Raw genomic sequence first — 13,693 nt, 5'->3', positions numbered from 1 at the left:
CACAAGGAAAGCGACAGACGAGAGCATCCTGTCATCTCTAGAACTCTTGTCTCTGCTTCATGTTCCTTATGGGACTGATTGAATTGGGGGGTGGGGGGGTGTAGCACTGTCACTGTTAATGGAGTGATCCCTAATTGGAGGGCATTAAGCTCTTTGGGCTCTGGCTTGTGTCAAAAGGCAGATGGACACGTAACAGTGTTACTTTCAATGAATACATGACAGTGGAAGTCAATGCATGATGCTGGTTGACTTATGAGTTATTCTAATTAATCTGCACTAATTAATTAACTGGCATATCAGAGGAAAAGAAATATTTGTGTCAAAGTCAGAGTTCTGCTTGAAATATATGTTTTCATAAAAAGCTGTGACTTTTTTTTTTAGTATGGAACTGATATTTTCCTGAAACTTACCCATGTTCTACTGCTGATTACTTTATGATGAAAGACGGGGGTGTAATCTTTATTTTGGTAAGTTCCATGGTTATGGTTCAAAAATTGTACAAGAAAGGTGTTAAGCAACGGCGGTCGAGTGGTTAGCGCGCAGGTCTCACAGCTAGGAGACCCGAGTTTGATTCCACTCCACTCCAGTTTCCTCCCACATTCCAAAAACATGCTTGGTTAATTGGCGACTCCAAATTGTCCATAGGTATGAATGTGAGTGTGAATGGTTGTTTGTCTATATGTGCCCTGTGATTGGTTGGCGACCAGTCCAGGGTTTACCCCGCTTCTCGCCCAAAGACAGCTGGGATAGGCTCCAGGGATAGGCTCCAGCACATACCGCGACCCTCGTGAGGAAAAAGCGGTAGAAAATGAATGAATTAATTAATGTTTTAGGCAAAATTTTAGCACCATAAAGCTAGCTAAATATAACTAAAATAAAGTAAAATTACTCACTCTTTGAATATGCCTGTAATGGAGAGGGAGTGATAATCTTACATATTTTTTTTCATATAAAGTATCTTATATCTGCTAATAAACACAAATCAAAGAAAACACTTTTATTACGCATCACAGCATATCATAGCAAACCCCAGCTATTACGCAACTACGCCCCCTTGTGGCTGAGAGTTTCTGACCCAGGAGCTGCTGTGTAATACCATGCCCATAAAGGAGACTCCTCATTAATAGAAATGACACATTATTAAGCTTAGCATTAGCTATCTATAAAATCTTTAAAGCCTGGCCCTCAACGACGACACCCACACCCCCTGATCCCCCTTCCCCATCACCCGGTCCCCGACACCGAGGACACATGCTAATAAGCTCACAACCTTTAATGAAGCAATATGCGTAAGTAGGCGGCCATTATGGTCTGATTTGTGAGCTACTTCATTACACTAAGCACTGACTAGCAGACACATATTCAATACAAATCAAGCTGGCCGGGATATTATCCTGCCTTATGGCAAGCCAATATTGAGATTAGTAACTTTTACATCCGCCGACCACTTGCATTAACTAGTTAACTACTTTTCATCTTTTACCTCTTTAGAATATGAATATTTGAAATGTGAAAATGGCAGTTTATAAGGTGACATGATATCAGTTTAGGGTCAAACCTTTTAGTCCTGTGCTCGATTCTCATTGGTTTAGGTCTTGTGCTAAACCAGAGTCACACCTGCTTCCTCCTACTGGCTCAACACGAGGGCACCCTGAGGGGAACAGAGCACCCGTAAAACTGTGTACATTAAGTTGAACAAACAGCGGGAGGAAAATGTTTGCACAGGTAAGGAGGGACACATATTTGAGATGAGTCAATGGTGTCTTATTATGCGAGATCATATTCAATACCGTAACAGCACTCACGTCCGAAGAGCTTCTTTCGCTTTCTTAGCTGGTGGGTGATGCCGGCGCCGTCCTGGTTCGTCATTTCAGTCGGGTTGTGCGGCATTTTGGTGGCGTTGTCTAACCCGTCCAGGTCGCCAATCACCTTCAGCAAAAAGCTCCCAATCAGTGAGTCTCTCTCAGGCAATGTGCACTCAAATATAATGCATGAAGTGAACAACGAGTTTGAGCAGCAAACAGAAAGCCTGGAGTCATACAGTATTTATCAGGCATCTCAAAATACAAATACCATTATTCTCCTGCAGGCACATGTGTAGTATTGTCATGTATAGTCCACATTCTTGTCCTGCAGGGGAAATTGCTCTCGCAACTGTGGTTTGGCTTACCTCATGTACTGTACATGCAATTCACATCTCGCAACACATTACGTATTACCACAGTAAAGCTTGGGAATATATACGTATGTGTATACATACCAAATTCCTTCCAGTTGTAGAAAAAACATTTAAAGGATCTGCATTTTTGTGAAATTCTAGAAAAAAGATTAATCGCATTAATCACATTTTCAAATTAATTAATTAGGATTAATCACATTTGCAAACTATGTGTGAAATGTGGCAATTTTTGGTGTATTTTATTGTAAGAAAGATATGGGAAGAAATGACAGGACATGATTATCGATATTTGTATGAATTAAAAGCTCCAAATAAACTGAATATTTATATTATATATTTTAATATTTAATATTACATTAATATTATATTAATATAAATTATTTTAAATAAATATTTAGCACCACGCTAGTCACAATTGAAACACACTTTAACAATGCAGATTATACAGCGGTGTGGCTAATTTTGGGCTAAATTCTAATCTATATTTGTATGATTTAATGAACTGAATATTTAATATTTAAATATTAATATTATATATTTTATATTATATTTATATTATATTTATATTATATTTATATTATATTTATATTATATTTATATTATATTTATATTATATTTATATTATATTTATATTTATATTAATTATTTTAAATAATTTAAATATTTAGCATGCTAGTCGCAACATTTGAAACACACTTTAACTGGGGTTGCATTTAAGGACATTATCACCTCTACTTTTTTCTTAAACATAAACAATGCGGTTTCTACAGCGGTGTGGCTAATTTTGGGCTAAATTCTAATCTCCTATGCTATTAACTATTATTAATTGTTGAAATACTGTACTGCTCACAAGGTAGCGAGGAAATGCTCTTTCTTTTATTCCCCATATAAAACTAATATTGATAAATGTTTCTATATTTTTGATGGATAATGTTTGAATGTTAAGTCGCTGTGTGATGAGTTTAATGTTGTTTGTCCACTTTGACGTGGACATGTGTGACTTATCGTTTTTTCTCAAACTTTAGAGGGTACAATTTATACACCAGAATTGAATTCATATTTTTGGTGTATTTTCTGGGATTTCCAAGCATACTTAAATGCAGCAAATTGTACTTGTACATTAGGAGTTACCAAGTGAGTAATACAAATATCCTATTTTCGTGTTTCTTTATACTTCTGTGTATTTCGACCACATGTGCATGCATAATAAAGACATTGTGATGTTCGGAGTGTCTGTGAATGCATCTTGATGGTAAATGACAAAATGGATGCCCTGTTCCTGCACATGCTTCAATTTTGTCATTTAGCATTCATACATTATCAATTTTAATGCATCCTCATAAAAATGACAGGGTCCGTCCTTGGTCCATCCTTCCAAAAAGTGTGGTTGAAATGGTAACCTCCTCGGCGAAGGTAATTTCTCAACACGATCATGTGAAAAAATGTCGGTAGGCACTTTTGTAAAGTTGCACATTGCAAGAGATAGGGCAGCCAACTTGAAAAATGTGCCGCCGAGTGTTTCTTTATCTAAAACTTGCACTAACTTGCCAGATAATTACATGCGGTGTACTTTGGAGAAGTCCTCCTGCTAAGCAGATATGGCTGCCAGGGAGGCATTAATCTCTTCATGCAACATACAGTACATAGTCAAGGACGTTCTCCTCTGTCTTGTAGCCACACACACACACACACACACACACGCAGCATGCAGAGCCCTTCCTTTCTAAATCAGATTCATATTTCTGAGGGCTGACGATGACCTCACGGCAAATGAAGCGTGGCTCCTCCAGCGCCGAAGCGGCAATCAAAACGATGCGGGCTGAGTAATTACAAAAGAGTGGCAGGAGGGAGAATGGATGCGTTTTGTCAATTAATGTTGCTGCAAGGTGTTTTTAAAAAGGTTGTATTTTATTTTATTTTATTTTATTTTATTTTATTTTATTTTATTTTATTTTATTTTATTTTATTTTATTTTATTTTATTTTATTTTATTTTTATATTAATATAAATTATTTTAAATAATAAAAATATTTACCACACGAGTTGCAACATTTGAAACGCCTCTAATTTTTTCTTAAACATAAACAATGCGGATTATACAGTGGTGCGGCTAATTTTGGGCTAAATGCTAATCTCTACTAATACTACTACTACTAATTGTTGAAATACTTTGCTGCTCACAAGTCAGCGAGGAAATTATGGTTCTTTTTTTCCCCATATAAAACTGATATTGATACATGTTTCGATATTTCTGAGGGATAATGTTTGAGTGTTAAGTCGCTGTGCGATGAGTTTAATGTAGTTTGTCCACTTTGACGTCAATTAATGTTGCTGCAAGGTGTTTTTAAAAAGGTTAACCCCCACCTTCATATTCGCTGCATGTTAAATTAGGTCAATATTGGTCCGGTGAGGACCCCAATTTTGTATTTGTATTTGTATATGATTTGTATTATTTGAACTTAAATTACACTTCCTGTCACACTGCATGGAAACTAGCTATTGAGCCAGCAGAGCCGAGCCGACATGTCATCGTCTCCTTTGATCCCCCACTCGAATAGTTAGCTCACTAGTTTGCTATGATACCACCGGTCATCCGTTATGTCCCTGCAGTGACACCGTAGCATCAGCAACGTGATGTAAACAAAGAATATAGGGGTGTTATTTCATGTCTACAAGGCTCTAATGATGTTAAAACCTGCAATTAGAAAGCCATAAACAGGTTTTATATGCTACCCTAACTATGAAAATATTCATTTATTGACATTGACTCATATAATTTATTTAACACAGTCGGGTCTAAAGCCTATAAACTAAATCCAAAAGAAGAATGTTAAAAAAAATGTTATTCCAAAACCAGAACAACAAAGAAGATACATTTTGGAACATAACTAATATTTTGAAGGAAAAAAGAGCCGTCTAAAGTGACAAGAAATTGGGAATTCGAATTATCACTATGCATCATGTGGTGGGAAGCATTAGAGGATTAAATCCAAATATGTTTTATTTTGAATAAAAATTAGTTTATTGGTTATAGTAGTTAATTGCCATTATATCATATAAACCAGGGGTCTCAAACTCAATTTACCTGGGGGCCACTGGAGCTAGGGTCCAGTGCTAGGCATTTATTAAAAACAGAAAAATATACAAACTTTTTCAGTGCTTTGGTTCCGATTTTCTACAATAAAAGCTCTGATAAAACATTCCACTGTTCTCAAATATTTTACTTTTTATTTTTCTGCACAAAATAAGATGAAAAATAAATAAACAAATCAAGAATATAGAAAATCAATCAATCAGTAATAAATAAATATAATAATAATAAAACGGCAAATAATAAAAACTTAAGAAACCACATATAGTTGGTGGGTAGACAAATAATTTTTTTCAGATTAAAATGAACAAAGCATTATTAGAGCCCTGTAGACATGACAAAACACGACTATAGTCACATTTATACTCTTTTTATTTACAACATATTGCGCAACTGCAGGGTCTTGAGACACATGCTAACTCGCAAACTAGAGAGTTAGCGACCTAAACGGTAGCCTTCAAGTTATTTCCTTTAAACTTAAATAGCCAAAAACTTACCACTTCCACACGGATAGGGAGGACAACTATTAACAGTTATTTAACATGAACATTAATCAAACGTAATATTTTTTTCTGGGTACATGATACCATACAGCATCCATATCAAACTTGCGCGGGCCGCACTAACATTAAACTTTCATATCAAGGCGGGGGCCTCAAACTAGTGTCCTGCGGGCCACATTTGGCCCGCGGGCCGCATGTTTGAGACCCCTGATATAAACGGTCTCTACATGAAATGATTATCATTATACTATCTTATCATGATTGTTGGCCATGTTTGTTGTCTTTTAAGCTCTAAGTGTGACTACCAATTACAGCACTACAGCTAGGTGTCCCTATACTTTTGACCAAAGAGCAGAATACTTCATATTCAGAAAGCATAACAGCAGAATAAAACAGCAGCGTGTGAATAAACTGCATACTCTCTCTCAAAGAAGGAGGGAGACAACACAGCAGAAATTTTAAGGTTTTTTTTGGTTTTTTTTTTCGTTTTATTTATCCACGTCGCTGGAGATACTCCTCATCAGCTCTTTTTTTTGTTTTTTTTTTTCGGGGGAGCCATAAATAATTTGCGGGGAGAGGTAATAGTCAAGCTGGCGGAGTCTTAGTTGTGCATCTTTAATGGAAGTTTTACAGAAGCCGAGCCAGTTTTTTTGCATATGCCGCCACCTCCCATATGGAGCCGAAAGACGAGAGCACAGTTGTCCGTCGACACTTAAGCGCTAGCCCGCAAGGAAAAAAGACGACACGGGGGGACATAAACCCACTGTGGTTTTAGGAGGGGAGATAATGACTTTCCCTGCATTAATTTCTTCATCAGCCATCTTGTTTTCTGCAGACAGAGCGGTTATGAGGCCTTCATTGAAGGTCCCGCGTTATACAGATGCACTTCCCTGCGTCATTTTCGGCCCTAAATGTTGTTGTCAGCGGCGTATTTTGTGAGCTGGCATCTGGGGAACATCTGTTTATAGGTAATGAGTGTTTGCAAAGCTACACCTCACTTTACCTTCAGTGTCTTTTTATTAGCGTACGGATAACAATGTTTTTGTATTGTTGTGATTCCGCTCCAAAAAGTAGGGTCACTATGCCGCGGGGGCCCTTATGCAGACTGAGCATATTATATACATCATTAATATTAACGTTCTTTCAGCGAAAGTCGATAAATACCTCATTATTGTGGCATTTTACTACACAATTTGTGGCATTTCATTCACAGCAAATGTTGTTGTTTCAGGTTCAAACAACATACGGTAAGTTGCTTGGATAAACACGGGAATATTGAGTTTTTGCACGACTGTTTCTCTCCAAACAGGATACACCTGACTGTTGGGTTGCTTCCAAACCGTGTCTAACAATGTCTACAGCTCAGGGCCATCGCTCCAGGACTTGACTTGTTAAGGTGTTCGTTTAGACAAATTTGGGCTGTAAAAAGTGTGAGTAATATGCAAAGCCGCTGGCCCCCGGAGCACTGGTCATGTTAGTCTAAGGGAGGAGCTGCTCCTCCGGGGCATTGGCGTCCAGGACGCTGCCTGTGACAACAGAGCACTTTAAAGGAAATGAACCATCCGTCAATATTTCCTCAGTAAATGGAAGCAGCCTTCTTAAGGAGCATGATTAGCCTTGTTAACTAAGCTTGGGAGGAGAGCGCAGTCACGTTATTATGTATTAAAATGAGGTTAAATATTTGTATCAGTGTGGAGCTCGGAGGGCAGGTCCAACCAAAGATTTGAGGCGAGGATAAAAGTGCATTTTGAGGATAGAGAAATAATATTTTTATATTTTACCCGGTGTAATCAAACCTGCAGAAATATATAAATATATATATCATAAACTGATAATCCCATTTTGCTGCATGTATTTGTTTGTATAAGCAAACACACTCAATACAAAACAACCACTGTAACTTAAGGGTGTTTATCTGAATCACCACCGAATTCGGTACACACCTTTAGGGGCCTGACAGGCACATGCGTGTACAATTTTTACCAAGATTGTTTAAAAACACCTGAGCATATCAGTATCACAGGTCTTGAACATAAAACTCAAAATGACATTTGCAGATAATGTTGTCGTGTAGAGATCTGGAGTGGTGGAAGTTACTGATGCTATGTTAGTTATTAGTCAGGCGTATCGGTGACAATGTATTTAAAGATCAAGGGTTAGCAGTGGATAATGACGAATACCAGACTAATTTAAAAAAAGACAATTTTTTTCATTTTTTTAATGACAAAAAATGACAAATTTTTTCATTACAATTTTTTTTTCATTTTTCATTTTCTTTTTTTCATTTTTCAGCTGAAAAATGACAAATTCCAGACTAATTAAAAAAGACATATTTGTTTCTTTTTTTTATGACCAAAAATGGTGATTTTTTTCTTTTTTTCTTTTTCATCTGAAAATGAAGAATTCCAGACTAATTAAAAAAAGATGATTTTTTTCTTTTTTTCATGACCAAAAATGACAATTGTTTTCATTTTTTTCATTTTTTTTAATTTTTCATCTGAAAAATGACGAATTCCAGACTAATTTTTTAAACAATACTAGCCCTCATTCATTCATTTTCAACCGCTTGTCCTCACAATGGTTGCGGGGCTTGCTGGAGCATATCCCAGCTGTCTTTTTTTTTTCTTGTTTTCATTTTCATTTTTTTTCATTTTTCATCTAAAAATGATGAATTCCAGACTAATTTAAAAAAAGACCATTTTTTTTCATTTTTTTCCATGATGAAAAATTATCAATTTTTTCTTTTTTTCACGTTTTCATTTTCATTTTTTGTTTTTCATTTTTCATCTGAAAAATGACGAATTCCAAGCTAATTTTTTAAACAATACTAACCCTCATTCATTCATTTTTTACCGCTTATCCTCACAAGGGTCACGGGGGGTATGCTGGAGCCTATCCCAGCTGTCTTCGGGCGAGAGGCGGGGTACACCTTGGACTGGTCACCAGCCAATCACAGGGCACATATAGACAAACAACCATTCACACTCACATTCATACCTATGGACAATTTGGAGTCGCTAATTAACCTAGCATGTTTTTGGAATGTGGGAGGAAACCGGAGTACCCGGAGAAAACCCACGCATGCACGGGGAGAACATGCAAACTCCACACAGAGATGGCCGAGGGTGGGATTGAACTCAGGTGCCGGGTGACCGCCTTGCAGCCAATACCAGCCCTCCGCCGAGAAAAATTCTGTCCCACTGAAGGCCCGACTACCAAATGCAGCGCCTGCCACGGATCCACCAATCAAGCTATTTTGTTTTCTATTATTCCATCGTCTATCTATTCATGTTTTTATTGCTATTTATCTCCAAGGAGCTATCACTGTACATCTGGAGGACAATTTGTACACAGTGTGCATGTATCTTAATGCTACAATTGTATAAAACACCAATAAAAATCAGCTTCAAGTGCAGGGAATGCCCTTTGGTGATTCCTCATATCAACATAAAATGCAGTCTCCATATAGTCAAGGGAGGATTAGTTTAGGAATATGCAAAGAGGGGCTCATTCTTTTTGGTGTTATCGCCCCCCCCCCTCCTCCCTCCCTTCTTGTTCTACCAGCGGGTGAAATGCCATCAGCGTCTCTTGTGGTGAAGATGCAAAGAAAAGACAGCAGCACCCAAGGGACACATGCATCCCTTCACTTAACGTGGCCTTTATCAGCTCACTGGTGTAGATGGTTATACATATATCTGCATTGTGTGTGTGTTTGTGTGTGTATTTTACCCAGATGTCTGATCAGCTCTGCAGGCTACACACACCACAGAGAGACGCATGTTGCATGTTTACGCTCCCCCCCCCCCATCAGTCAAATAATGACAGACGACTATTAGGACAGAACACTAATTGTGAGCGCCTATAGCGTCTTCCTTCAATACTTCTTTTATCTGACAGTCAAACTTCCAAATATTAATTTTGTTGAGACGCTGCAGGTTCCTCTCGGGGGATGACTGCCAGGAATGATGGAGGAACGCAGGAGCGGTAATGAAGCGTTCAATTCCCCATGTATTGTTGTCTCAATAAGGTGCTGGACTGGATACTATTTGGTAAGCAGTGACTACTACATGTTTTGAATAAAGTTATTAGGATTTGTTTCTGAGGGCAAATCTTTTTTCTCTTATGTTTGAGAAGGAAACACAATTTTACATTTGTTTTTGCCCAAGGAAAACCTTTTGATTCTAGTTCTTCTAGTTGTTATGTAGCTGTTCACCCCCTCACACCACATCGCTGTACTGTTGTCTGTGGATTGCACTCAGTGACGAAACCCCTCCCTTATTCTCACCCCCCCTCCCTACAGGGAGTGGCTGGGATTCTGCGTGCCTGCCCATTTCTCTACCTTTTATGACGCCTTCGTCATTCATACCGGTGCTGCAGGTGTACCTGATGTTGTGTAGCAGCCATACCTCAATAATGGCCCCATCTGGTTGTCGCAGGAAATGACGGTGTCGTTGCTTGAGCCCGCTTAGGTAGAGCGTATAAACGGCCAGGTGGGTGCTGGTCTCTCCCTCTGGCAGGGGTGACGACACTTGCTCCCTATGTGGGTCATCTAAAGGCGTGGCGGAACCAGCTAGTGGGTCCTCCGCTGTCCAGATGTAGTCATACACCGCCACCTACACAAACACATGTAAAATTGAATAATATTAAGTTATATTAATTATTTCATTTATTCATTCATTCAATTTCTACCGCTTATCGTCACAAGGGTTGCGAGGGGTGCTGGAGCCTATCCCAGCTGTCTTCAGGCAAGAGGCGGGTACACCCTGGACTGGTGGCCAGCCAATCACAGGGCACATATAGACAAACAACCATTCACACTCACATTCATACCTATGGACAATTTGGAGTCGCCAATTAACCTAGCATGTTTTTGGAATGTGGGAGGAAACATTCCTTAACTTTCAGACCGTTTTAGTGTAGTAAATACATCTGCATCTTATACTTTTGATGATTTATTTATTTGAAGAGCCCAGAGAGGGGCTAACGTCATTGCAGCACCCTAATGAATGCGTTGCTCAGATGCAATACACTATAGAAAAACTTTAAAGGAGTTGTTTTTTTAATATTCATATTGGTATATGTTTGTATATTTGAGTGTGAAGTTGCTGTATGATGACTTTAGTGACTGTTATATACAATATTTTTTATACATTATACTGTTATATACAATCACAGGGCACATATAGACAAACAACCATTCACACTCACATTCATACCTATGGACAATTTGGAGTCGCCAATTAACCTAGCATGTTTTTGGAATGTGGGAGGAAACCGGAGTACCCGGAGAAAAAAGCCACGCATGCACGGGGAGAACCACTCGGACAAAATAATTACAATATTCCAAAATAAATCCAGCAAAGCTACAGTTACTCAAACTACTAACCAACAAAAAAAACAACAAAAAGATGCCATAATGATTATTCAATAGTGTTATTGTGTACTTTATGAGGTGACCTTTAAAATGACTTGTGAAATGTCATTATTTTTAATATTTTAACATACATTAGCACCGTCTGGCCTGGCTGTATGTGATGCTAATTGTGACTAGCGCATGAGTCCTATGGGGCCCAATCAGCAGCAGGTAAACACGCTGGTTGTGTATGCAACCATGCATACACATCCCTAAAGCAGACGTGTCCGTCGCACGTGTGTGTGTGTGTGTGTGTGTATCTGCACCTTACACACCTGTAATGCTCTGCCCTTCTCTATTAGGGTGAGACACAAGCAGCAAGCAGAGCGTGTAACATGTTATATAGGTCATGTAACTCGAAGTCATCCATGTGTGAAGATCATGGAAGCTCTCGCTCCCACTCTGAGAGCGTGTGCTGGTAAAGGCTACCGATGTGTCCTGAACGCACCGTTTTTTTGCTCAAGCGGTGAGAGAATGTAAAACGACAACACGCACAAAACACCATGGCCCCACACAAAAAAAAAATCAAGGTACTCAAAGTACTTGAACCCATTATTCATTCTCTCCTCAGTCACACACTGGTTGTGGTATTCTACATCTGTAGACACAGATGCCCCACAGTAGTCTGACGTAAATATGGCTGCCAATTCTCCGACCACTACCAGGAGACGCACTGGAGACAAGGTGGGTGAAGTGTCTTACCCAATATGTAAATATGGAACTATGCACTGCTATTATGAATAATAATGTTTTAGAAGACTTTCCATAAGATAACCATTGACTTCAGCCTTTTGTTGAGGAAATTAGAAGTTTCTAATCACAAATATGTTCCTAGTCAATGGGGCATGCGCAGTAAAGCGTAAACACCAACATCACGTGATACTGACTTCCTCCAGTTTTTCTTTCACTTGTTGGAATAACTCCGTATTGCCAGTTTTTCCTTCGTCCAGTCTTGGAATTTAGTTTGAATCCAAAATGAACTTTCCGCAGCAGTCCAGTGTCGATTGCTCCCCTCCATTTTTTTTTAAATCGAAGAACATCTTCAGCTGCGGATTGGCACTTTTTTTCCGGAATCAGGTGTATACAAAGGTTACATCTTTCCGTTTGAGCAAATAACCTGAATGGAATTGGAATATTTGGGTCCATGTAAACGTGGCTATTGACAGAGGCACAGTATGGAAGTTATTTTGGTTAAACGGACCTGCTTGTGGTAAATGTATGATTCCCCCCCCCCCCCCCCCCCTTCCGTTCGCCATGCTACAGTCCCACACCAATTAGCATGTGAAATCCAGTTGACAAGGCCCAACAAAAGCTTGAAAAGGTGTTTTCGTACCGGGTTTGGGTGATGCCATTTCATGCAATGCGCCATGGCTCTCAGGGCGCATCACGCTTAAGACAAAACACTCCACACTACTCTTCTTCTGGTCTGCTTTTGTTCCATTGTGCAGCTCGTCTGGCTTCTTGCTTTCTAACAAGACTTGGGAGTGCTTTTTCCACTCCACCATTGTCCCATTTGATAGCACTAAGTGACTGATTTAGGTTCAATGCCTGCATAGAGCAGACAGGCCAGCTGTGGTTTAAGCAGATAGCATTCAAGTGAGTTAACCCAATTCAAAGCCAATCAAGCTGGGATTTATTGTCGGGGTCTGTATTTAGAAATCTGATAGAGTCCCTTGACTGGCATCAGGAGAGACAGACCTTATGTCTTTTGGCTCGGGACTATAAATGGCAAACCATGTTTTCCAGCAGGGACATAAATTTCAAAATTTGCGGACATTACGGCAAATGGAGAATGGGCGAGAGGGACAGGAGCACAGGAAGTGTGCAGGGATTGGTCACGAAGAGAGCCTGTCTGTCTTTTTGCAGGGTAAATGTGATTTTACACTCACCAAATTAAAGCAGACCTCATGAAAATACATAATAAAAGTAATTACCTTGAGGTATAGGTGTAATTTTCATTCAAGTGTACGTAAATGTAAAGGATTTGGTAATATTTTCTGCTTTAATTCCAGTATTAAGACAGTATTTGGAAAGGAAAGGTTTCTGCTGCACCCAGACCACCAGTCCAGATATGGTCGGGTTTCTGGTTCTGTCCCACTTGGCTTTAATTTACAATAGGAGAAAATAATTAGAGTCTCACTTTTGCAAAGAGTGGAGTGAAAATGTAAACAATGCTTCCCTGCGGGCGGGTGCTTCATCACTTTGACAGGTGCATTTGAATTTGCCTGGGTGGCGGACAGGCTTGGTTATTTATGTATCATTCACACAATGGAAGGCGAAGATGTGGCTACAGGACCGCGGTATGGGCTAGGCTGGAGATTGGGGTATGGTGGAGTTGGAGAAGGTGGAAATGTATCACTATACACAATGGTTTGCATGTTTACTCAAGTTTTTAAGTCAAATGACTGCACTGTACTACTTTTTGACACTGATTGGTGCTGCTCGAACCATTCCTAGAAATAAGGATGGAGGACGCAGGAGGACACAAGAGTGTGTGTGTAATTTTT

General features: G+C 39.1%; 1 protein-coding gene across 1 annotated transcript in view; it reads right to left on the bottom strand.

The window, feature by feature from the left end:
• Positions 1–13,693, bottom strand: part of LOC131109148 (uncharacterized) — a 55,649-nt gene that overhangs the window by 17,847 nt on the left and 24,109 nt on the right. The window contains exons 5-7 of the mRNA XM_078792269.1: positions 10,180–10,386; positions 1,806–1,929; positions 1,559–1,651 (exon numbers count right to left, since the gene is read on the bottom strand). Of these exons, the coding sequence (XP_078648395.1) occupies positions 1,581–1,651; positions 1,806–1,929; positions 10,180–10,386 (402 nt within the window). The 3' untranslated portion in view covers positions 1,559–1,580. The remainder of the gene's footprint in view (positions 1–1,558; positions 1,652–1,805; positions 1,930–10,179; positions 10,387–13,693) is intronic.

This window comes from Doryrhamphus excisus, linkage group LG7 (genome assembly GCF_037039965.1).
Source record: "Doryrhamphus excisus strain RoL-2023G ecotype Guam linkage group LG7, RoL_Dexc_Guam_v1.1, whole genome shotgun sequence".
NCBI lineage: Eukaryota > Metazoa > Chordata > Actinopteri > Syngnathiformes > Syngnathidae > Doryrhamphus > Doryrhamphus excisus.
This window is presented reverse-complemented; position numbering and strand designations above follow the sequence as displayed.